This window comes from Zonotrichia leucophrys, chromosome 15 (assembly GCF_028769735.1).
Source record: "Zonotrichia leucophrys gambelii isolate GWCS_2022_RI chromosome 15, RI_Zleu_2.0, whole genome shotgun sequence".
NCBI lineage: Eukaryota > Metazoa > Chordata > Aves > Passeriformes > Passerellidae > Zonotrichia > Zonotrichia leucophrys.
This window is the reverse complement of record NC_088185.1, coordinates 11,754,731-11,778,112: the sequence shown is the minus strand read 5'-3', so window position 1 is coordinate 11,778,112 and position 23,382 is coordinate 11,754,731. Positions and strand designations below refer to the sequence as shown.

The 23,382-nt window shown below is 50.2% G+C and overlaps 3 protein-coding genes across 3 annotated transcripts; all 3 read left to right on the top strand.

Moving 5' to 3' along the window:
• Window positions 1-461: 461 nt before the first annotated feature.
• On the top strand, window positions 462-2,702 carry LOC135454583 (macrophage migration inhibitory factor). The gene is made up of 3 exons (XM_064726852.1): window positions 462-682; window positions 1,482-1,654; window positions 2,435-2,702. The coding sequence occupies exons 1-3, from the start codon at window positions 575-577 to the stop codon at window positions 2,499-2,501; spliced, it is 348 nt and encodes a 115-aa protein (XP_064582922.1). The 5' UTR covers window positions 462-574; the 3' UTR covers window positions 2,502-2,702.
• Window positions 2,703-3,718: 1,016 nt separating this feature from the next.
• DDX51 (DEAD-box helicase 51) lies at window positions 3,719-14,384 on the top strand. The gene is made up of 16 exons (XM_064726851.1): window positions 3,719-3,843; window positions 4,042-4,418; window positions 4,788-5,026; window positions 5,123-5,273; window positions 6,654-6,799; window positions 7,635-7,706; window positions 7,866-7,972; window positions 8,591-8,699; window positions 9,065-9,210; window positions 9,829-10,021; window positions 10,607-10,722; window positions 10,810-10,926; window positions 11,802-11,903; window positions 12,164-12,227; window positions 12,837-12,971; window positions 13,848-14,384. The coding sequence occupies exons 1-16, from the start codon at window positions 3,782-3,784 to the stop codon at window positions 13,872-13,874; spliced, it is 2,163 nt and encodes a 720-aa protein (XP_064582921.1). The 5' UTR covers window positions 3,719-3,781; the 3' UTR covers window positions 13,875-14,384.
• A 766-nt stretch (window positions 14,385-15,150) lies between these two features.
• Window positions 15,151-21,037, top strand: GSTT2B (glutathione S-transferase theta 2B). The gene is made up of 5 exons (XM_064726805.1): window positions 15,151-15,357; window positions 18,266-18,353; window positions 18,953-19,103; window positions 20,088-20,264; window positions 20,799-21,037. The coding sequence occupies exons 1-5, from the start codon at window positions 15,246-15,248 to the stop codon at window positions 20,994-20,996; spliced, it is 726 nt and encodes a 241-aa protein (XP_064582875.1). The 5' UTR covers window positions 15,151-15,245; the 3' UTR covers window positions 20,997-21,037.
• Window positions 21,038-23,382: the final 2,345 nt, after the last annotated feature.

Below are 23,382 nucleotides of genomic sequence, written 5' to 3'. Positions count from 1 at the left end.
AGACGTTTCTGCTTACACCGAGCTAAAGCTGTACACACAGTTAAAGCAAAACCGCTACAAATGTTACTTTATTTTGCAAAAGAAAAAAATTCTCAGTCAGGGCAAGTACCCCTTTTTGCAACTGCCAAGCTGGGCCTGTATCCCTCTCTGGCCCTGATCCCGCAGAAATCAGAGGGAGTGCCACAGCGGCAGCATCACACGCGCTGATACCAGGTTATGTATGAGCTGCCCAGAGCGCCCGGACCGCGTTCCAGGAAGGAGCCTGCAACAAACCCGCAAAAAATGTTCAGCGGCAGTAACAAAGCCAAGGAATAACGGCGGAGCGGGGGAGACCTCCGGCCGCGGGAGGGGTCAGCACCCCGCAGCGGGGGCTGCAGACGGCGGAGCCGGTGTGTGTCTGTGTGTCCGTGTGTCCCCGCCCCGCTCCCTCCCCTCCCTGCCGGGCGGGGCCGCTTCACGTCCGGGGCGGCCCCGCGCACTAAAAGCGCCGCTGACGCCTCCCCGCTCCACTGCGCTGGTCCCGCCGCTCGGTTAAGCTCCCATCGCCGGCCCCGCCGCCCCCACCGCCGCCACCATGCCCATGTTCTCCATCTACACCAATGTCTGCAAGGACGCCGTGCCCGACAACCTCTTGGGCGACCTCACCCAGCAGCTGGCCAAGGCCACGGGCAAGCCCGCGCAGGTGAGGGCGGGCGGCGGGGCGAGCACGTGCGCGGCGGGCCCGGCGGGAGGGGCGGCGGCGGCGGAGCGGCCCGGGGGCACCTCCGCTCCCGCGGGGCCTGCGCCGGGCGGGCCAGCTGCGGCACAGCGCGGCGGCGGCCCCGCTGCTCCGGGAAAGGAGCCGGTGCCCGTTCCGCCCCGAGTCTCCCGATGGCCGGCCCCTGGCGGGAGCAGCAGCCGGGCCTGCGGGAGCGCGGCGCTCACGTAGCCGGGGATGTGCTGCGCCTGTGCTGGCGGTGGCGGTGAGAGCGGCGGAGCTGCGCAGTGGCACGGAGGCAGCCGGGCAGGGGCTCGGATAGACCGAGCGCTGCGGGCAGCTCCTGCCGGCTCAGCCATCCGGCACGGCCCCTCCTGGGCCAGACTGCAGGAGCCCGATAAGAGCGAATCGGTCCGTGATTTGGGGATGTGAGCCCCGGCACGCAGGCACAGGTTTTGGGCCCTTATCTCGCTCCGCCCCGCGCGGTGGCGCGGCTGTGGCGGGCGGGAGTGCCCGCCTGCCTGCCTGGCCGGCGGCTTTGTGCACACAAACCGCGTTCCCAAAGCTGAGAGCCGGGCCGAGGGTCCCCGCAGCCCCCAGGGCCGTGCCCTCCGTGGGAGCTGCCGCGCCGGAGCCTCCCCTGGGCCTGGGAGGTGCGCAGGGGGCAGCACTGAAGAGCTGCCTGACCCCAATACAACCGCTCTGTTTAGAGTTGGTACCTAAAGCTGATTTTCGTCACTTCAGCCAGCCTGTAACAGAGTGTTTCCCTCCCTCCCTCCCGCAGTACATAGCTGTGCACATCATACCTGACCAGATGATGTCCTTCGGGGGCTCCACTGATCCCTGCGCGCTCTGCAGCCTCTACAGCATCGGCAAGATAGGAGGGCAGCAGAACAAGACTTACACCAAGATGCTCTGTGATCTGATCTCCAAGCACTTGCACGTATCTGCAGACAGGTAAGGCTGGGACATGGTTCAACCATATTTACCTGGCTTTCTGAAACTGCTTTGGAAAGTCTGTTTAAAAATATAAAAGGCCAGGAACAAGTTTTGGAAAATACCAAGTGATTGCTTGCAGCGTTTTCACATCCACATAAGAATTCAGTGCCTGCCTCTTTCCCCGGAGAGTCCTCTGTTCAATTGTTTTCTGCTCTGAGAGTAGGGAAAAACACCAGAGCACTGACAAGTTGCCCAGTGTGTTTTCTGCCTCTGAGGTGTGATGTGTTGTCCTCTGGGGAGGCAAGGCTGAAAGCAGGAGCAGGGAGCAGTAGCAGGCTGGAGCTGAGACAGGAGTGGAGGCAGCAGGCTGTGGGCAGCTCCCTGCAGGCTGCAGAGTTCAGCTGTGGGCAGCTGTGAGGGATGGGAAGAGCCTGGAGACACAGAGCCAGGCCTGAGGGCGTGCTTAACCCCCCGAGGCTGCCACTCTGTGAGGGACTGCTGCCTCAGAAACAAAAGGGGCTGATCCCCATAAATTCTTGACAGGCTGCTAAACAAAATCTGTCTGGTGTCTGGACAGTCCCTGACTGCAGAAGAATTCGTATTTTAGAAAAAGTACAAATTTGAGGACTGAGAAGTATTGACTGTTTGGAGGCGCCACCAGATTTTTGGTAAAGATGAAGCTTGATGTTTTTTGTAGCAGAACAACAGAATTTCAACACTGTCCCTTGTTGTGTTGTCCCAACTTACATAAATGAGTTAATAAGGTTGTTGTTATTTCCTTCTGTACCTCTTCTGCAGGGTCTACATCAACTACTTCGACATGAACGCTGCCAACGTGGGCTGGAACGGCTCCACCTTTGCATAGAGCTCTCCTGTGTGTCTGAAGAGGCTGTTCCTGGACCTCCCCTCACCCTGCCCTGTAGCACAGACCACAGCACCAACGGCCCTGTGTTGCACTTTGTGCACTCTCACAGATTGATGGCTCCTTGCTAGTGTGTTTAAATATTGCTGCTTCAACATTCCTCTGTTTTCTCTGTGTAGAAAACAAATAAAGATTTAGAAGTAAGCTGTGTGGTGTAGGCTTTGGCAGGCTGGGGATGGAGTTGGGCAATTGCTAACATGTCAGTTCCTCTCTGATCCTAAAGCAAACAAAAGGGATGGTTTGGGTTTGCCTGTGTTTCTTAGACACAGTATTTCACACTATGGTGGCTAGGGCTGGTTCCTGACAGTGCTCCAGTGGTTTTTACCTTGCTGTAGGTGTGTTCGGGGCTGCTCATTTCTCTGGGGTTTGTTTTTGGGTTGGGTCTGCTGTTTCTGCAGTCCTTGGACCAGCCCTGTGCCTGCTGCTTCGGGGCAGCTTTCCTCTGAGGATGTGCCACCTGTGGGTGGCCAAAGGAGCACGGAAGGAGTGTTTTTGCTCACAGGGGAAATGCTGTTATGCACATTGCTACACTGCCTGCTCCAGGCAGCAGGGATGACCCTCACTGCTGTGGGAGCTCTGCAGGGGCCTGTGGGGAGCTTCAGTGTGCTCTGCCAGCCTGTCCCTCGCTGGTGCTGTGCTCTGTCCCACATGGATGCTGTGCCAGCCAGTCCTTCACAGGTGCTGTGTCCTTTTCAGCCCATTCCTCGCTGGTTTTGTGCTGTGCCAGCCTGTCCCTCACAGGTGCTGTGCCCTGTCCCACACAGATGCTGTGCTGTCCCTCACAGGTGCTGAGCTGTGTCCTGCACTGATGCTGTGCCATTTTCCAGTCCCTTCCTTGCTGGTGTTGTGCTGTGCTAACCTGTCCCTCAGGTCCTGAGCTGTGTCCCTCACAGCTGCTGTGCTAGCCCATCCCTCACAGATGCTGTGCTCTGTCCCACACGGGTGATGAACTTTGTCCCTCACAGATGCTGTGCTGTGCCAGCCAGTCCCTCACAGCTGCTGTGCCCTGTCCCAGCCGGTCCCTCGCCGGTGCTGTGTCCTGCCGCAGCCCGTCCCGCCCCGATGCTCCCGCCTCCTCCGCCCCGTCCCTCCCCTCAGCGCTTTCCCGCCCTCCCCTCAGGGCCCCTCTGTGCGCACGCGCGGCGCTGCCCCCCCATTCCACCCCCGCCCGGCAGGGGGCGCGCTCACCCCGCGCCTGCTGCAGGCATCCCTGGCGGGGCGCGATGACGTCATCCGTGTGCGCCGGCGCGGGCGGCGTGGCCATGGCGCTGTTCTGCATCCGCAGGTACGGCGAGCATGGCCCCGCTCCTGCTCCTGTTCTCCTCCTTGCTTCGATCCCCGCTCCTTCTCCCGCTCCTCTCCTACACCCGCACCCTGCCCCTGCCCCGGGCGCTGCCTCAGCCGCGGGCTCGGGCCGGGGGAGCGTGTCCGGAGCTCTGTGCGGGCGGTGTCTGAAGGGGTTTCTGTGTGTGGGCTGTTGCAGGTACGGCGAGGAGGACGAGCACCAGGAGGAGGCGGAGGCCGAGAGCCGGGCGCGGGTCCTGCTGGAGCGGCTGCAGCACCAGGCCAGGGCCCGGCAGCAGAAGAAGCAGCGAGAGGAACCGGCCCAGGGAAAGGAGGAGTCGGGGGAGCCCAGGCTGAGCCCCGGGGGGCAGACCCGAGAAGGAAAGGGGAAGAGGAAAAGGGACAGTGAGGAGCAGCCCAGTGCGCATAAACAGAAGAAGCTAAAGACAAAACAGCCCCGCAGCCCTTCGGAAGAAAGGGCTGGCACTGAGGAGGCAGCAGATGGCAGCAGCCCCACAAAGAAGAAGAAAGCAAATAGAAGAAAATCGAAAGTGCAGCAAGAGGGGACTGAAGCAGGTGAGGATAAAGTGAGGCTGTAGGATTTCAGTTCATTGTGGTTGGCAGTTTCCACAGAAAAGTGGACACGAGTTGCTCTTTGAGTACTTTCCCCAGTTTACCTGGTTTTGTTTTCATCTCCTTTTTTTTTCAAGGGAAGGCCTCGTACTGTGAACTTTGAGAATCAGTTAGTGTAAGTGCAGGAGGGAAGCACATCACATCACCTCAGTCTTGTTGTGTCTGTACCACCAAAGAAATGTTTGTCCTCTCCACTTGGCTTTAGGAGAAAAGAGCTTGCAAGTTGTTGCTTAAGTCCCGTGTTGTAACATTGCCAATTCCCTTTTCTGTGGTCTGACCTGTGGCTTTGTGTTGCTGTCACCCAAATTCCAGATTCTGAAGAAGACATCAAACAACAGGACAACAGAAACAAGCTTAAAAAGAAGTCTGATAAGGGGAGGAAGACAGATGAGGAAACACAAGGAGATGAAACAGAGAAGAAAGAGAGCGGTGAAAAAGCTGAAGGAAATAAAACTACAGAGGAGGAGGTGCCCTCAGTAGCCTCAGGGGCAGATTGTGCCCCCTCCAGTATGATGATCCTTGGAGACTACGAAGCAAAGCCAGTGCAGAAGGTAAGCAGCCTGACTGAATTTTGGTGATGGACAGGAGAAGAATGCTTTTTACAAGTTTATTTTACATGTGGTGTGCTGTATTCTCCTTCCCCTCAGGTGCAGCCCTTCCTGCCTCAGTGGCTTGCTGAGCCCCGGCGGGTGCAGAAGCGCATCAGGGACAATCTGTGTCCAGTCGGGGACGTGCCAGGAATCCACCCCAGGCTGCTGAAAAAGCTGCAGATGAATGGAATAGACTCCTTTTTCCCAGGTGCCTTTCCAGTGCTTTTGTTTCTTTCTAAAGGGACTTAAAGAGTTCCTGCAGGCTGGTTCTGTGTGTTTTGTGTAGGCACTGAAGTAAAACAGGACAAAATGGAAGTGATTGTGGGAGATTTAACCCTTCTTTCCCAAAGCTTTGTCTGGGCTGAGCAGAAGTCTGTTACCTGCTCATAAATACAGCTTGGAGTGAAGGCTCAGAGCTGCCCAGAGAAAGAAGTCTTAACTTGTGTCCTCACACTTTTCTGTGGTGGTGTTCACAGGGTCCCAGGAAGAGGGAAGAGATGAGGATCTGACTCCATGTTTCAGAAGGCTGATTTATTATTTTATGATATATATTATATTAAAACTGTACTAAAAGAATAGAAGAAAGGATTTAATCAGAAAGCTAGCTAAGAATAGAAAAGGAATCATAACAAAAGCTTCTGTCTTGGACAGAGAGTCTGAGCCAGCTGACTGTGATTGGCCATTAATTAGAAACAACCACATGAGACCAATCCCAGATGCACCTGTTGCATTCCACAGCAGCAGATAATCAAGGTTTACATTTTGTTCCTGAGGCCTCTCAGCTTCTCAGGAGGAAAAATCCTAAGGAGAGGATTTTTCATAAAACATGTCTGTGACAGTTTTCCTCCTTGTGGAAGCTTGTGCTTCAGCTCCTTCCTTTCCACTGATCAGAGCTTTCTGGGAACTCATTCAGCTTATTAAAGCACTACAAAAATATCCAAACAAAAAGAGAAATCTGTTTGCTTTCTGTTATTTTGCCAGTTTTGCAAACAAGTACAATAAATGCCAGTTGTTAAATAAGAAGAAAGGACAGCTGGATGCAAGGACAGAGGGTGACCTTAGTCCAGGGGACTTAGGCTGTGTCTGAGGCCTATCAGGGAAGCCAGCACACAGTATATATACATATATACACATATACCTGTACATATATATACATATATATATATGAAACTGCAATATTATATATATATAACTGCAATATATATATATATGTATATATATATCTCAGTTATTATAGTGTAAAGGTAGAATTTGAGGAGGGCGAGTTTAGGGTTGTAAATGATAATGATTGCTGTAAATGATAATGATTGAGCTGAGAGATGGAAGAAAAGGCTAGGATTTTTTGAATTTGTGTTTGGTTGAGTCCTGTTCATCCTCCCAGGGCTGCTGAGATGATAGTCAGGATAGTTAGGAGTGTAGGGTTTAGTGAGGGTGAGGTTATGTAGAGTAGTGTGATTGGAGGGAGTATTACGACCATGAATAGGAAATGCTTTTATATAACATTTTCAGCTCTGCTTTTCTATAACATTTTGAGCTCTTGGTGGGTTGGTGAAGCATACAGTGAGTGTGTGTTTGTGGTTTTGCTCAGTGCAGGCAGAGGTGATCCCTGCCATCCTGCAGAGTGCAGCCCATGGGTTCCTGCTGGGCCGGGGCGGCTTCCGCCCCAAGGACATCTGTGTGTCAGCCCCCACGGGCAGTGGCAAAACCCTGGCCTTTGTCATCCCCATCGTGCAGGTGAGCCCATCCTCTGGGAAGCAGCTCTGGAAAAGTGCTGGCATTGCTTTTGTGGGGTGGTGTTCACAGGGGTGTTAGCATGAGGGAAGAGACGAGGATGTTGACTCTATGTTTCAGAAAATATGAATTATATCATATATCATATGTTAAAATATATTGTATGTTATATATTTATATATTATATCTAAATAATATAATAACACATTAATAATGCTATATAATAATATATACAATTTTTTATTTATATATATACATATATATATATATATATATACTATACTAAAAGAATAGAAGAAAGGATTTCATCAGAAGAGTAGCTAAGAATAGAAAAAAGAATTATAACAAAAGCTTGTGACTGAGACAGTCCAGACAGCTGACTGTGATTGGCCATTAATTTGAAACAACTACACAAGACTAATCACAGATCCTCCTGCTACATTCTACAGCAGCAGATAATCATTGTTTACATTTTGTTCCTGAGGCCCCTCAGCTTTTCAGGAGAAAAAATCTTAAAGATTTTTCATAAAACATGTCTGTGACACTTTTGTTCAGGCAAAACCTGAACTTCAAAGCAAGTGGAAAAGCCAAGGGATTTGTGGGTATAAGGCAGCAGATTGGCAGCTCAGAGCTGTCTGAGGGAGCTTCTTGTCAGCTTCCCACTCCTTTTCTCAGACAGCAGGCACAGCATGAGGAGTTGGGAGGGTGTAGGGAGAAAAATGGAAACATAAAACTGGGAGAATGTTTTATGTTTTTTACCATCTTCCCTCACTAGTTAAGCCCAAGAACCCTGTTCTGCCCTGTGCTGTCAGGGACTCACTGGTCTCTGTTTTGGCAGGTTCTGTTGGATCGAGTGGTTTGCCACGTGCGAGCTCTGGTTGTTCTGCCCACCAAAGAGCTGGCACAGCAGGTATGTGACTCCTCACCATAGCTGGGCTGAGGGGCAGGCTGTGCAGCCAGTGCTTTGGCTGTCCTGTGGAGCAGGCTAGGACCTGCCAGAGGGTTTGATGCTGTTCATGTGATGGAAAGTACTCCCTGCAGCTGACAAAGCCTCTTGACCTCTTTGCAGGTGAGTAAAGTGTTCAACGTTTACACTGACGGGACAGGGCTGAAGGTCGTTTTGATTACTGGCCAGAAATCTTTTGCAAAGGAGCAGGAGATGCTTGTCCAGAAAAAGTAGGTGAAAAGGTATTTTGACAAGGTTTATAGAGATTGCATGCTAATTAATGTCATTAAGGTGGGGTCAAGATATGGACTATTGCAGCACAGCATCAGGCTTTTATCATGGTTTTGGATAATGGGTTTATATGCTGGACTATCATGGTTTTGGATAATGGGTTTATATGCTGGACTATCATGGCTTTGGCTCTCATGGTTTTGGATAATGGGGTTATATGCTGGACTCTGGTGGTTCTGTCTTTGTCACAGTGCTTTGTTACTCACCCTGTTTTGTGCTTGTAATGTTTCACTGGATTTTTGGGGTTCTTCACCAGCAAATGCTCAGAATGCAAATGTTTACCTTATGCCCATGGGTACACGTGACCGTGTGGGGTTTTTCTGCAATTAAACTCTTTTGAAGAGCAATGAAGAGTGACACTTTCTGTTTAAAATAAGGCAGCACAGTGGAGACTGGTGTTTGGTGTCCACCACTGCCCCTGCATGCTCTCCAGTGTCAACTCCATTTATGAATTTTGTTATTCCTCAGTTAATTGAGGGGTAGGAAAACCTTAAGGTCTCTGCTACAGGTTTTATTGTGAAGAGAGAGACTTACTGATGGGCTGCTTGTCCTTTCAGAGTGACAGGCTACTGCAGCCTGGCTGACATTGTGGTGGCCACGCCAGGGAGGCTCACGGATCACATCAACCAGACCCCAGGCTTCAGCCTGGCACAGCTTCGCTTCCTGGTGAGTCACCAGAGCTCTCCCATCTGAGAGCAGTGTCTGCTGCAGCAGGAATTCCTGCTTGCTTCTTGTGTGCAACAGAAATTCCTCCCTGTTGGAGCTGTTGTGTGGGCCTGTCTGCACTCCAGATTGAGGAGGGAGCAGTCACAAGATGAGATGTTTGATTCCAACTCGTGACACCCAAGCATCCACGCACTTCCCCTTCTCTCTGAGGCTCTTGCAATCTTGGAGTAAGGATGGGAAAGGAAAGCAATTCTTTTGACTAGAAGCTTCCATTATCTTCCTTCTGGCTCACTGGTTACAGATACAAAGGAAAGTAAAACATGCCAGTACTTAATAAGTGGTGATTTTTATCCTTGTGAACTCAGATCGTGGATGAAGCTGACCGTATGATTGATGACATGCACCAGAACTGTCTGAACCAAATTGTCAGAGCTGCATTCCAAGGAGAAAATCACTCTGGCTCCAACAAGCTTTTTCAGAGGACCAAGCCAGGGCCTTTAACAGCAGCCAGGTAAGTTGCAGAGTGCATTTGTTTGAACTGATAGCACCTGGATGTCACTGCCCTGCCACACAGAGCCTCAAAGCTTCATTCCTCTGGGAAATGTCTGCCAAAATAATGCCAGAGATGTCCTTCAGACTAAGCATTGTGTTCTCCAGGCTTTCCTTATGTGGACTAAAGGAGCATCAAAAGAAAGCACAAACATTGCAAATCTGTGATCCATTTGCACAGTAACTGTAGCAATGCCTTCTGGCACAGCAGAGTCATGGATTTGGAGGAAAACTCTTGCTACTAACTATCTGCAGCTGCTGTTTTTGTACAGCAGTGGCAGAGATGTGTCAGAAACTGAGGGGAATGGCCAAGGAAGGGCGTGACTAGAATGAGGACAGGGGTAACCAGGGTGCAGGTATTTGTGTAGGAGTAATGGATTGGGGTTGTGCACTTGACTGAGAATGTTCATCAGTTCTGTCTGTGAACTCCACCATAAAACAAGGATGGAAAAGAACCCAGAGGAAAGGCCCAGGGCAGGAAAAGAGCACCAAAGAGCATTGACTGCTTCCCTTACATCATGTGAAGGCACTTGGGGTGAATCTCCTTTGCCCCATCCTCAAAGCCCACTTTTTCTTTCAGTTCCTGCTCTCCTCAGATACCCTTACAGAAACTGCTGTTTTCAGCCACACTGACCCAGGACCCAGAGAAACTGCAGCAGCTGGATTTATTCCAGCCTCGTCTCTTCACATCTGTGTATTCCGAGAAAAGCAGAGATGGAACAGAAACTGAACAAAATACCAATAATAAATACACACTCCCAGAGGGGCTGTCGGTATGATGTGAATTGTTTTTAATAAGTTATGCTTGAAGATTTAATTCTGGACTAATTGTCGTTTTACCCTAAAACAAGTGTGTCTTCCCTGTGTTTCCTTGCAAAAGTGGCTTTGGGAGTATATATGACCCAGAGAGTTGTGCCTTTGCACATTTGTTTTCTCATTACGGTTAAGACTTGATTATTTTTTAAATTAATCTGTCTTTGTGTGGAATTAAATTTAGCAGCAATGGGGAGTGGAACTAGGAAGTCATGATGATGTAGTAGCCCCTATCAGTTGTCCATATGTGTAACATTCATTTCAAGACGTGTGCACAGGCCAGGCTGTAGGCAGCAGGGCAGTGCATGCTGTTCCTTGCTGTGGAGGTGTAAGGGCATGAGAACAGCTCAGCTCTCCTGTCTCCACTCGGGTTGTGTCTCCCAGCCTGTTTGTTCTAAAAGGGATTGCATGATGGGCTCTGGTTTTGCTGCTGTTAGTCAGCTAGGAAACATCCAGGCCTGTGTAGGTCATGGACAGGCAGTGGGGTTTCAGGGAAGTCTTGGCAAGAAATGATTTTTGTCTCTGAACTCCTTCCCTGTTGACAGCAATGTTATGTGCCTTGTGACCTGAACTCCAAGCCTTTGATCCTCTTATATTTCATGCTGAAAATGAAATTCACCCGTGTGTTGTGCTTCACCAACTCCAGGGAAGCCTCTCACAGGTAAACATGAGTGAGATCACTGCTGGGGATTGTCAGGGGATCTCTGAGAGATAAAGAAGTGACAGCTTCTCTCTCATTTACCTGCAGGTTGTTCCTGCTGGTTCAGGCCTTTGGTGGAGTCACAGTGGCAGAGTTTTCTTCTCGGTTAACTCCAAATGAGAGAAAGAGAACCATGAAGGAGTTTGAGCAAGGAAAAATACAACTGTGAGCATCTTAACTAGTTTTCCTGTATATTTTCCAGCACAGGCTGTTTGCAGTGTAAAAAGCTAAACAGAGCAAGGGACACAGTTGGGTCCAGGGTGGGACAGTTGGGACACAGTTACTTGGGTTCTTCTAAAACATGCAGGAGTTTGTTGCAGGAGGGATGTGAGACTTGGATTTGTGGCTTTGAATTGTTTATCCTTCATGTAACTCAGCCTGTTCTAATCTAGTTCCAGTCTGAGTTTTACTGTTTTATAACAAGCAATTAATGCAAATGTGTGTTCATAGAGTTGCCAAAACACACAGGTGTGCAAATCCAGAGTTTAATTTTTGTGCTAGTAGGGTGGAAATGGATGTTGGTGCTGAAACTGTATTTAGTGTCACAGCTTCCTACCAAAGCAATCCCTGCTCAGACTGGCATACAGGTCTCCTTCTACCCATGTCTGTGGTTTTGGTAGCTATATGAGATTGTATCTGTGCAAATGTCCCTGAGGAAAAGGTGAAAACTTATTTTCTGGGTGTTATTTTTATCCAAACCTGGTGTATGAATTCCTCCTTGACTACTGGAATTTCTCACCTCACTATTTGTGTGTTCTGTGCTTGTGTGGAATGTTCAGATTCCTCAGAGATTTGTAGGAGCTGGGAGGTGTCTGGCATGCTTGGAGAACCTGGAAACACCCATAGCTTTTCATGCTCAGCAGAGGGTGACAGGCCTGTAGTGATGCTCAGAGCTCTGTGGGCAGCTCACAAGGGGTGACTTGCAGTGCTGCTGCCAGCCCAGAGATCAGCAAGAGTTGTGCTGTTTCCCTGGTGTTTTATTTGGGTGTGTAGTGCCTGAGATGTTACCTGAAAATGACTGTACATACATTTACAAACAGGTTGATCAGCACAGATGCCACAGCCCGAGGGATTGATGTGAAAGGAGTGAATTATGTGATAAACTATGATGCACCCCAGTTCATCAGGACCTACATTCACCGGTGAGACAGCAGGAACAAGAGGAACATGTCTGAGCTTGGTTGATTTTGAAATATTTAGCAAAGGTGACATGCACGTAAAAGGACTTTTAGCTTTTCTTTTTACTTTAAAACGCAAGTAGCTTTCTGGCAAAAATTAAGCCTAGCATTGCTTGGAATCAGAGTTTCTTAAAACTGGAGAATTTCAGCATCAAAATCTCAAAGTTGATAATGGCACTGACTATGGGGCTAAACTGACTTGAAGCTGCTTTCTCTGTTTTCAGGGTTGGAAGAACAGCTCGTGCAGGAGAAACAGGTGTTGCTTTCAGCTTGGTCCTTAGAATTCAGGTATGGTGTAGTGTCACAGACATCTTTTATGAAAAATCCTTTCATTAGGATTTTTTCTCTTGAGAAGCTGAGAGGCCTCAGGAACAAAGTGTAAACAATGGTTATCTGCTGCTGTGGAATGCAACAGGTGCATCTTTGATTGGTCTCATGTTGTTTTTAATTAATGGCCAATCACAGTCCAGCTGTCTCAGACTCTGGTCAGTCACAAGATTTTATTATCATTCCATTTTTTTCTTTCCTTGCTAGCCTTCTGATGAATCCTTGCTTTTATTCTTTTAGTATAGTTTTAATATATCATTTTCTTTTAATATAATATATATCATAAAATAATAAATCAGCCTTCTGAAACATGGAGCCAAGATTCTCACTTCTTCCCTCATCCTGGAACCCCTGCAAACACCACCACAGTGTGGGATTCATTTGATAAGGATGCACCCAGGGGCATAAAGATCACAAAGTTCCTACTACTTCCCACCTTTTCCAGTCAGCTGAGCTTTGTGCTTGGAAGCTTCAGTTATTTCCTGAGTAAGCAGATGTTCCCAAATGTGCTGATTTTGTAGCTGCTGGGCAGGGGGTGTCCCATCTCATCTCCAGTGTCTGTCCGTGCAGGAGCGGCGCTTCCTGCGGATGCTGAGGGATGCTGGCATCCAGGACATCCAGAAACACCCGGTGAAGGGCAACTCCCTGAAGCCACTGGTGCAGCAATATGAGGGAGCTCTGTGTAAGCTGGAGAAGACAGTCAAGGTAACTGAAATGGGGAAGAAAATAAACTGTGCAAGTTGCAGTTTGATTTTGTTATTGCAATTGATGCTTAGCACAAGTGTTGGAGTCCAGGATCCTTTCCTCCATCTGAGATAGCACCAGTTCAGCATTGGTGAAGGCAGCACTGGTGGGTGCATTGTTATGGAATGCTCTGAAAGGCTGGGCAGGGGAGAAAGGTTTTCTGTCAAAGTTAGGCAGCATTCCTGGAGGGGTTTAAAGGATGTGTAGATGTGATTTAGTGGTAGGCTTGGCAGTGCCAGGTAAATGGGTGGGTTCAGTGGTCTTGAGGCTCTTTTTCAACCAAAACAATTCTGATTTTTGGTGGGTTTTTTCTATTCTGCCCTTCTCTTTACCTCTGTAGCTGGGACTTTGACAGCTGGGATTTTGTAGTTGAGATTTTTGATCTTAGAGGTCTCTTCCAGCCTCATTATTCTGTGATTCAGCTACCCAGAGTACTGCAAGCAAAGTGCAGAGATTAAACCTTTTGTCATTACAAAGTTCAAGGTTGTAATGTACAGCTGTCTGCAGGCCCTTTTTTATACACCAGTGTGAAGGTGAGAACTTTGACACAAAAGCAGGGGTAGCATTTGCCTTTCCAGATGGGTGGACTAGGGATCCTTAATAGACTTTGTGCTGCATGATTTGGGCAAAGTGTTCTGCTCCCTAATCTGAGAACTCATAAATACCTGGCCCTGAAAAATGGTGATTTTGAGTTGTAGACTAGGAATATTTGAGAACTGGGACAGAAAGGTTTAATAATAAATTTATTAAATTATCCTGTTCCTACCTGAAGTCCCTTCTGTGTGACTCTGGGACAGGGGCATCTTCAGTCACCTTGTCAACTTTAATTTTGAACAGAATGAGCGAGCACAGAGGCGAGCCTGAGGCGTGGAAGCTGAGCTGGCTGAGGTGGCACTGAAGCTGCTGCATTGGACAGGCCATGGCTGCTCCCAGCACCGAGTCCTGGCCCCTCAGTTCCTCAACCTTATCATATCTCATGTCAGCTGTTGCCTTATTCCTCTTTCAAGGACACTGTGAACAGAGTTCAGTTGCTGGTTTAAAAAAAAAGAAAAAAAGATAAATTTTGAGGTACATGTTATCATGAAGAGGACTTTGCAACTTTGCATCATATGCTGCTGGCATGTGGAAATTACCACCAGCCTGAACGTGGCCTGATGGAACTGCTGTGCTCCAGTGGTGAGGGCTGGCCCTCATTCCTGCCCTGGGACAATGGTTCTGTGTCTGCAGATGCATCAACACCTGTGCAGTGCTTAAAGCAGAAATGGGTTTGAAGAGCTGCTCTAGGTGCACTGACTCCAACTTTTAAGTAAATATTAAATAAATCTTATATATATTTTTAAAACAATGTCTAATAAAGATTCCTGGGCTCAGGAATTGGACTTTATGATCTTTGTGGTTCCCTTCCAACTCACAGTGTGAGATATTGCTTAAAGGACTTTTCCCTGTGCCTTGTCCTTTTCTTGCCTATGTTGGTTCCCTTCAGTGTTCTATACCAGAGGTAACAGCAGGTATTGTTAAGTGTAGATTGATGTTAATGCAGGCTGAAATGTCTGATATCTAATTTGACTGTCCTGGAGCCAGCTGGTGCCATTGCAAGCCATAAGTCTGAATTTGACACATGCCATGGTATTTTTAGCTGTCCTGGCAGAAGCCTTAGAACTGCCATGTAGCTGTGGCCTGCAACTACTCTCCAAGGGTTACTTTTCCTTCATGAATGCCTCCAGCTCTGGCTTATTGTTTTGCAAAGCGAAAAAAGTGTCCCACCAGCATTAGCAGTAAATGGATTGAAAGCTGGGAATCTTGCAGAAATGGGATTTGGGACTGGCGGTTGAATCTTGTGAAGATAGGAGCAAGGTTGTGTCATAGCAGTGAAGCAGTGTGGGTTCTCCTGCTGTGCTTGCTTGCTCTCCAGTTGTTTTTTCTTAGCACGGGAGTCACAGGAACGGGAATTCCTCTTGTGCGAGAGCTGTGAGGTGGCAGGGGCAGATCCAGGACGTGCCGCTCACACCCCCTCAGCCGGGCTGAGCTTTCTGTACACTCAGGGCAGTTACCGGGACCAGCCGCGGGCTGTAAGGCGGCAGAGCCCGGCTGAGCCCGGGCCCCGTCCCGTGGGTTCGGCCCGCCCCGGTGGGAGCGCCGGGCGCTGCTGCCCCGCCCTGCCCGGGGCGGGCCCGGTGCGGCGGGAAAGCTTTAACAGCACCGAGCCCGGGCGGCAGCGACAGCGACAGCGGCACGATGGGGCTGGAGCTGTACCTGGACCTGCTCTCGCAGCCCTGCCGGGCGCTCTACATCTTCGCCCGGAGCAACAACATCCCCTTCGAGTTCAAGCGGGTGCAGCTGACCAAGGGTGAGCGGGGCGGGGGCGCCGCTGTGTCCCGGGCGGTCCCGGAGAAGCTGCGGGTGCGGATGTTCCTCTGCTCGGTCCCAGCCCGGGTTTGGGGCTGTCCCAGCCGCGGTTTTGGGGTGTCCCTCTGCTCTCTCCCTGCCCTGGCTTTGGGGTGTCCCAGCCTGGGTTTTGGGGGTGTCCCAGCCCCGGCTTTGTGGGTGTCCCAGCCTGTCCCAGCCCCGGGTTTTGCGAGTGTCCCAGCCTGTCCCAGCCTCAGCTTTTCGGTGTCCCGGGTGGTCCCAGCCCCGGCTGTGCGGGGTCCCAGACGGTCTCAGCCCCAGTTTTGCGGGGTCCCGCTGCTCCCCGGTCCCTTGGCCGCTCCCGGGGGATGCCCGCTGGATTCCAGCCCGCAGGCAGAAGCAGGAGGGTTACTCACCATCCCCACCAGTGTGAGATGCTGAGAGAGGCTGGGGTGGCCCTCCTGATGCCTACACAAAAACCACACCAAATTCTGCAATTCTGTAGTTTATGTACTGATTTCAGTGACTGTGCTCCTCTGCAGCAAACAGGACTCTGCCAAGGCGTGTGGTATCTTTGAAATCGGCCCCACCCAGCAGAAAATGGGTCTCTGAAAAACAGAGACGCTTTTCTGAGAAGCGCTCAGGATGTGCCAGATCTGGGGCATTCCCCATTCAGATGGGAAACAAAAAGCTGCTGAGATGGGACACTGGTGTATGGGTGGGGACAGCCGAGGTGTGTGGCTCTGGCTCAGGAATTCAGCTGAGAAGAACGTGTGCTGTGGTGAGCAGCAGCAGTGAGAGCAGCCCTGCCCCTCCGAGGTTACCCCCTCGGGACGCTGCCATGCCCCAGCTTGCCGAGCTGTCCCCATGGGAAGGTGGGGCAGGGCAGGGCAGGGGCAGGGCTGCCCCCCTGGGGTTCCACTGGCCCGAGTGCTTTGTGCTCTGGTTATTTTGGGAGGGTTGAGCACCAGCTTGAGAAGGCTGTGGAGCGAGACAGTGCAGCTGGCAGTGATCTGAACACTGAGAAATGAAGGGAGGTGGTTTTGTTGGGTTCCAGCCAACTGATAACTGGTGGGAGCCTGTCCAAAGGTGTCTTTTCACCAAAGATCTCTATCTTCTGTGTTTGTAATTGAAGCTGGTAAACCCTATCCTTCAGCCTCTCCAGATATCTGATGGATTTGAAATTAAGGTAATGCAGTGGGCATAAAAAGGCCTCAGTAAGTAATGCTTAAAAACAATGAAAGATGAGAAGGCTCCTGGAGCTGAAATTGAGGAAGGAACAAAAGAGACTCCAACTTGAGAGAAACCTCAGATGTGTTGTGGTTGAGTCTTTGGGTGTTCCCCTGCACCTGAGCTGTGTGGTGGTTGTACCTTAACTGTGGCTTTCCTCCCACTTGCCTCATAGCAAAAGCTTTTGCAATTCTTTGTACCTGGGGGCTGGCTCATCTTGTGCCCTTCCCCTTCTTTCCCAATAAATTAATTAATTGTTGTGGTGAGACACTGGAGCAAAGGAGAGGAAACTGGCAAGGAATGAGCCAGCAAAGAAAAAGGAACAACTGAAATGCAAGGATAGGGGAAGTGAAGGAAAGATAATTAAATCACAGATTCCACAGATTCCCAGTGCTTTGTGCCCCTTGGGAATCTGCTTTTGGATTTGAGATGGGTGATTTGGGTGCACCTCCCATGCCTGGGGAAGCTCTCCAGGTACCTGCATGGGTGCCACAGTGGGGGAGGATCCCTGCACGGGCCCCTGGCCCTGCACAGTTTGTAAGGACAAGGTGAGGGAGCTCAGACTCAGAACTGAGCTGGTGCCTTAAGTGTGATGGCCCAGAAAAGCTCTCAGCCCCAGCAGGGCAGGTGTCAGTGAAAGGGGTGGAAGGAGTGGGAATGGGTAGGGATCACCTGGCATTCAAAGGACACCTGAAGACCTGGAATCTGCACACTTCTTTTTGAGAGGGGTAGGGGAGGTGGGCGGTGAGCCAAGTGACAGGGGAATAGTCACAAATCAGGTCTGCCAAGTACAGAAAACTAAATTTGCTTCCAGAGCATCTCCTCTGGCACACAGAGTCTCAGATAGCTCACAGAGCAGGACAGGGCACAAGGTTACATCAGAGAGGCTTGAATACCCAGGCAGCCATGTGTGGCTGAAGGGAGTGGGTGGAAAAGGCTGTCACAAACAAGTCCCACAGAACAAGGCTTCTGGCACTGGTTTCAGACAGAATGGAGTACACTGAGATGAGCAAAACACCTTCTCCTGTCAGGTTCACTCTGCCTACCCTTTGGGGAGGTCCTACAAGATAGTTTAAAAGCAACCTCAAATTCATATCTGCTCTTACAAAAGATTGCAAGATGCACAGGCGCTAATTGAAACTTCATCTGTAATGAAGTACCCATGGCTTTACATGGAATCACAGGAATTTATTTTCATCTGTGGACTTTAGAAAGTATAGTTGAATATAAAGTGCATAACTTCCAGAAAAAGGTATCTATCTGCTTTCTCAGTGTCCTCCCTTCCCTGGAGGAGAGGGTTTGAGAGATCCCTTTCCTCCAATGTGCCTGGTGCTCCCTCTGGCTTTGTACAGCACAGGTATCTCCAGGCACAAACCTGGAGTGGATAGAGCCCCAAGCTGTCAAGTGCTGTTGGTATGAAAGGACTCCTAACCATGCTGCCCTTGGTCCATAGGTGGGCCTGGCATACAGGCAATAATCAGTAGAAAAGCTGATAGCACAGGGCTAGCCCCCTGCTCGCCCTGCAGCACTCACTCATGGCTTAGAAACTCAATGCAAGACTCAGTTTGTACAGTCAGAAAGAGGAACTTGGAGCTGGACAGTCCCCACAAACTCCTCAGATATTTACAAACAGGTCCTGAGTATCCCTGCCAAGTAAAACTTCTCCTTTCCCTCCTCAGGGCAGCACAAGACAGAGGAGTTCCGGAAGGTGAACGTCCTGATGAAGGTGCCTGCACTCAAGGATGGCTCTTTCACCTTAGCAGAGAGGTGAGGCTCAAATAATCCCCTGCTGCACTGTTGTTTATCCAGTGCTTGGATTCTGCCAGGGTGCTGCTGGCACTCCAGTCCAGACAGGTTTTTGTCTCCCTCCTGTCCTTTGCTCCCCTTGTACATGACAAACCTGTGTTTCAAGAGAAGCTATCTTATGTAAGCAACTTGAACAGTGATAACAGTAGGAAAAGCTGCTGCTTGGAGCTGCTTTGCTGCTTTGTAGGCATTGTTTCTGGCCTTAAATACCTGGCCAGGTGTCCTGCTCTCTGCCTGCAGCTGGAGGCTGGAGGTCAGTGCAGGAAATCTGACCTAAAGCACCCACTGCTGGATGGCCAGGCAGTGTGAAGCTCAGATTTGGTATAAACTCATTCTGCAGCTTCTGTTTTCTCAAAACTGGGCAATTACTTGTATTAGATTTTGGTCCACAGGCAGCAGCACAAACTCTCTCCTGTGCTGTGCCCTGCTGCACTTCTACCCATCAGGTCTGTGTGGCTGTTTGTCCAGCAGTGCAAAATTTGGGGGAAAAGAAAGGATAAAGGATGAGGTGCTTTAATCCCAGATGATCACCTCACTGCTGTGTCTTGCTCTCTGGGCAGCATTGCAATCCTCCTGTACATGGTCCAGAAATTCAAGACTCCTGATCACTGGTACCCAGCTGACCTGCAGAAAAGGGCCAGGGTTGATGAGTACCTGTCCTGGCAGCACACCAACATCCGTGCCAAGGGGAGCAAGCTGTTCTTAAGCAAGGTAAAATCATTGGACACCAAAAATGAGGTGCTAAGGGCTGTAAGGGAAATGGCCTGCCTGTCTGCAGGGCCTTTCTCAGCAAATGTACAAGCCAAGTGAGAGATAGGAACAAAACTGACTTGGCTGCTGAAGTGAGCCTAAGTGAAGTAGGCTGGATCCTTCCTGCTGCAGCCAAAGGAAAATCCAGAGCAAATGCAGAAGGTGAGAGCTCCCCCAGACACAGCTCAGTGCTGGCTGCCCAGCTTCATGGAAAGAAACTATCTCCCTCTGCACAAACAAAATGCAGGTGCTGGCAGATGATACAGTCTTCCCTTTGATGCCTCAGGTTGTAGCTTTTCTGTTTTTCTGTGCTGCTTTAGTGTGTGGGTCTGTGTTTCATGTTAGGGGATGGTGAGCTCTCTGCACAGAGCAGGGAGACAAAACAATTCCTTCTCCAGCTGGGCACCAAGGACAAATGATCCAAATCTCAGCCCCAAGAGCACAAACAGCGTGGGCTGAAGAGAGAAAAACTGGGACTTCATGGGCTGGAACTGTAATTGAACAATGAAATCCAATATGCAAATGGAGCAGAACTTATGAAAGTGAGAGACCCCATGACCAGTTGTCCATTTTGTGACCATTTTGGTTCATTATGGGTGTAGCCCTGGCTGGGCTCTTGTGCTGCCCAAGGCGGATCCATTGAGACCTCCTACTAAATCCCTACTTTATTCTTTAGCTCTGTCTGGTCCCTGTTCTAGGCCAGCCTTCTCAAGGCATCACTTTGAGAGGAGACTCTTGTGGTTGAGTTTTCAGATTTCTAGGCAGCAGACAAGGAGAGGCAGGCAGTAAGAACTGACATTTATGTTAACCTGGCAAGGTGGATGAGCAGCTCTGGTTTTTCCCATGCATGGCTGGTGAGGGATCCTCAGAAGGTGGCAGTGAGAGTGTGATGAGTAGATCTGGAAGGAAACACATAGAAAGCCAGTTGTTTCTTCTCCCTGCCAGGTGATGCTGCCTCTCATCACAGGCCAGCCACTTCCTCCAGAGAAACTGGAGCTTGCCACTGAGGAGCTGAACGTTGTCCTGAAGCAGTTTGAGGAGAAGTTCTTGCAGGACAAGCCCTTCATTGCAGGCAGCGAGGTCTCCCTGGCAGACCTGGTGGCACTGGTGGAGCTCATGCAGGTGAGCAGCAACCCCAGCACTGCTGGATGTGAGCTGGGCTGTGGGCAGGGCAGGCCAGGGGGGTGCTGCACCCCCAGCTCTGTAATGGCAGATCTTCCCTGGGGTTAATCTTGCTCCTTTTTGACTTTGATAACAATTTTACTGGGGAAAACCTACTTTGATGAAACAAAGAAATATGGGCAGAATTAATCATGAAAGAAAGATAAATTACAAGCTAGGCAGGAAAGTACAGATATTTGGAAGAGCTGTGTTGGTGTGCATGTCCATGTTCTGCATGGACCATTCTGGGGTTAGCCATGGCAGAGCCCTTTGCTGCAGGTCCCAAGGCACAGCAGCTGCTGAGGTGTCACCACTTTCCTCCTATGACCCAAGAGCCAGAGATGAGCTCCACCTGATGTCATGGCTGCTGCCTTGAGCCAGAAGCACATCCATTTCCATGGGTCCATCCCTGGCTATGCCCTGTTTGGCTCACTTGGGTCTGTGTGTGCTGGCTATGCCCTGTTAGCTCACTCTGTGCTCTCTGTGTCTCTGCAGCCCGTCTCTGCAGGCTATGCCCTGTTTGAGGAGAGGCCGGCGTTAGCGGCGTGGCGCAGCCGGGTGGAAGAGGCTGTGGGGAAGGAGCTCTTCCTGGAAGCCCACCAGGACATCATGAACGTTAAGAACTTGACTGCTGACCAGGTTGCACCTGAGTTGCTGGAGAGTTTCAAGCAGCATCTCCTAAAGCAGAATTAAAGGGTTGTGCTCTAATAAAATGGATTATTTTTCTGAAGGCTTTTTGTAGTCTTTCAGTATTTCTTCCAAAAATCATTCACACCATTCCACAAAATGCACTTCTCTTCGTTCACAGCCTTTCTGCAACTTAGAAGAGAAGAAAAATACATCTTAGACTGCCATGAGCAGCTTTTCCCTCTTGTCCACTGCAGCAGGGGAAGTGTAGAAAGCCTGCAGGCTTTTCTTTCATGTTCCAGCACCTCTGGATGTGTTTCAGGGCTGACTGAGGTGGTTCAGTCTGTGTGGGAGCAGGAGCAGCCAGAACCCGGATGTGTTTCAGGGCTGAGGTGGTTCAGTCTGTGTGGGAACAGGGGCACCAGAGCTGCCCTCCCACCTCTGCTCTGTTTTCCAGGCCAGAGCAAAGGTTTCCTGAGGGTACGGCAGAACAGGTGTGGCTGAAACAAAGAAAAAACACTGTAGCAGATGGTTTTCACCGGGCCAAGTGGAAACAGGCTGCTGGAGATTTTTGCTCTTTAGGAAAGGGACAGGGCAGGACCCAGCCCCGGTGGGAACCCTGCCAGGGCCCTTGGAACACCTGGCCACTAGATGCTGCTGCATCCCCTGTGAGAGCAAAGGGACAATGCCCAGGGCAGGGAGCTGTGCTGGCACCAAGGGACACCTCCAGCTTCTGGCAAGGACAGGGTCAATAAAGCTCCTCACCCAGAGACTCAAGCCGTGCTATACAAAGAACACCCTGCACAGTGGAAAAAGCTGCTTTTCTTGGTCAAGCTGTTGCAAACCACACGGCTCTCTCTGCAAACCACATCAGGCTCTGTCCCCCTCCCAGCGTGGTTTTTCAGCACAGCAGAAACCATTCTGGCCAGGCTGCTGGCACGGAGTGCTGCTGTGGCTGGGCTAGCCCAGGGAGCTGTGCTGGCCAGCCCTGTGTGAGCAGAGAGCTCACACAGGGAATGTCCCACACATGGTTAATGCTCCACTGCTCTTCAGTCTCCTCAGATCCTCCAGAAAGCCAAGGGCTGCATGTGCCAGGTGTTGTAGTTCTGTTTGGATTTGTAATCAGGATTTGGAAGGAAGTGGACATCACATCATCATCCACACCTGTGCAGCACCCTCCATAGCCACAGCCTGTGTCCCTTTGTGCCATTCCTGCCTTCCTGCTCTCCTGTCCCTGTGAGCTCCCATTTCCAGGTGCAGACCTCCATGAGGAGGGTTCCAGTTTGCAGAATTGTTTTTCTCCCTTCCTTGCTAAGCTGTGTTTGTACCTGGAGGTCTGTTTGTCTCTGCTGCTGGTTTCACCATCCATGGGGGAGGCTGCACACTAAGCTGGGTGTGAGATGTCTGAATGCAAGTCAAGTTATTGCAGTGCCCAGAAATGGTCAATGTAGCTGCTCAAAGTCTCACACATTTTTTCAGTTGGATCTACTGTTTTTGGGGAATGAGCCAGCTGGCTTTTCTGTTTGTTTTCTGAGTAAACCTGCCCTTTAGTTCAAAGGGCCACAAACCAGAGTCTGCATTGCACATGCCTGCAGGCTGAGCTATAGGAGCAGCCTGGTGCCTTTCCATCCTTCCAGCCTGCAGGAAATCCTCAATATCAGTGATGAAAAGGCACATTTGCCCTCAAACTCTCTCCCTTTCCGTGCAGGGCTATTTGAATTCTTACCTGATGTATTGTTGGTACATTTGTTGAGAGTGAGCAAAGGCAGTGACAGCAGCTCTGTGCTGGCCCCAGGAGTGCTTGCATGGCTGGTGCCTGAGCAGCAGTGCCTGACAGCCTGCCCTGCTGAGCCCAGGAGGTGTTTACGTTGTACCACTTCCTTCCTCCCTCCCTGCAGCCTCGCCACGCTCCCAGCTGGGCTGCTCTGCACCCCTGAAATCAAAGAGGTGCCTCTGCTGCCTTGCCAAGGCTGCCCAGCCTCACTGCACTCTGCTGATGGCACCTTTGCACCTGCCCTGACTTTCAGCTTTTCCCTTTCTTGCAGAGAGCAAACTTCTACCAGCATCATAAATATTTCTCACACTTTCTGTACAAGTATTGGCAGAGCAGAGGAACAATCAAAACCAAGAGTCTGTTTTGTGGGGTGCTAATCCTGACAGATCTCAGAATGGACGTAAGAGCAGTGCCTTTTGTGCCACACATGTCCCTGCAGAATCTCCAGACCAAAGCAAACCATTGCACAAGCCAAGGCAAATAAAATGTCTTTTTAAAACTTTTTTTTATTTACTATACTTGTAGGACAAAAACTCCACCTAAGAGCCTTGAGCCAATTTTCTGCTTGTTGGAATGAGGCACAAGTTCCTTAAGTTGTGCACTCCTGCAAGAAGGCTGCCTTCAGAACCAAGCTGGAGCTATGTTCAGAGCTGGCTCTCTGGTGCTCCTGCACTGCTG

What these genes read in the sequence shown, in the direction of transcription:
- LOC135454583 (XM_064726852.1), top strand. Translation starts at nt 575, where the DNA reads ATGCCCATGTTCTCCATCTACACCAATGTCTGCAAGGACGCCGTGCCC. An exon ending in CCACGGGCAAGCCCGCGCAG is followed by an intron (nt 683 to 1,481) that starts GTGAGGGCGGGC and finishes TCCCTCCCGCAG; the next exon opens with TACATAGCTGTGCACATCAT. An exon ending in TTGCACGTATCTGCAGACAG is followed by an intron (nt 1,655 to 2,434) that starts GTAAGGCTGGGA and finishes CCTCTTCTGCAG; the next exon opens with GGTCTACATCAACTACTTCG.
- DDX51 (XM_064726851.1), top strand. Translation starts at nt 3,782, where the DNA reads ATGACGTCATCCGTGTGCGCCGGCGCGGGCGGCGTGGCCATGGCGCTG. An exon ending in GCAAGAGGGGACTGAAGCAG is followed by an intron (nt 4,419 to 4,787) that starts GTGAGGATAAAG and finishes CCCAAATTCCAG; the next exon opens with ATTCTGAAGAAGACATCAAA. An exon ending in GAGCAAGGAAAAATACAACT is followed by an intron (nt 10,927 to 11,801) that starts GTGAGCATCTTA and finishes ATTTACAAACAG; the next exon opens with GTTGATCAGCACAGATGCCA.
- GSTT2B (XM_064726805.1), top strand. Translation starts at nt 15,246, where the DNA reads ATGGGGCTGGAGCTGTACCTGGACCTGCTCTCGCAGCCCTGCCGGGCG. An exon ending in GCAAGCTGTTCTTAAGCAAG is followed by an intron (nt 19,104 to 20,087) that starts GTAAAATCATTG and finishes TCTCCCTGCCAG; the next exon opens with GTGATGCTGCCTCTCATCAC. An exon ending in CACTGGTGGAGCTCATGCAG is followed by an intron (nt 20,265 to 20,798) that starts GTGAGCAGCAAC and finishes GTGTCTCTGCAG; the next exon opens with CCCGTCTCTGCAGGCTATGC.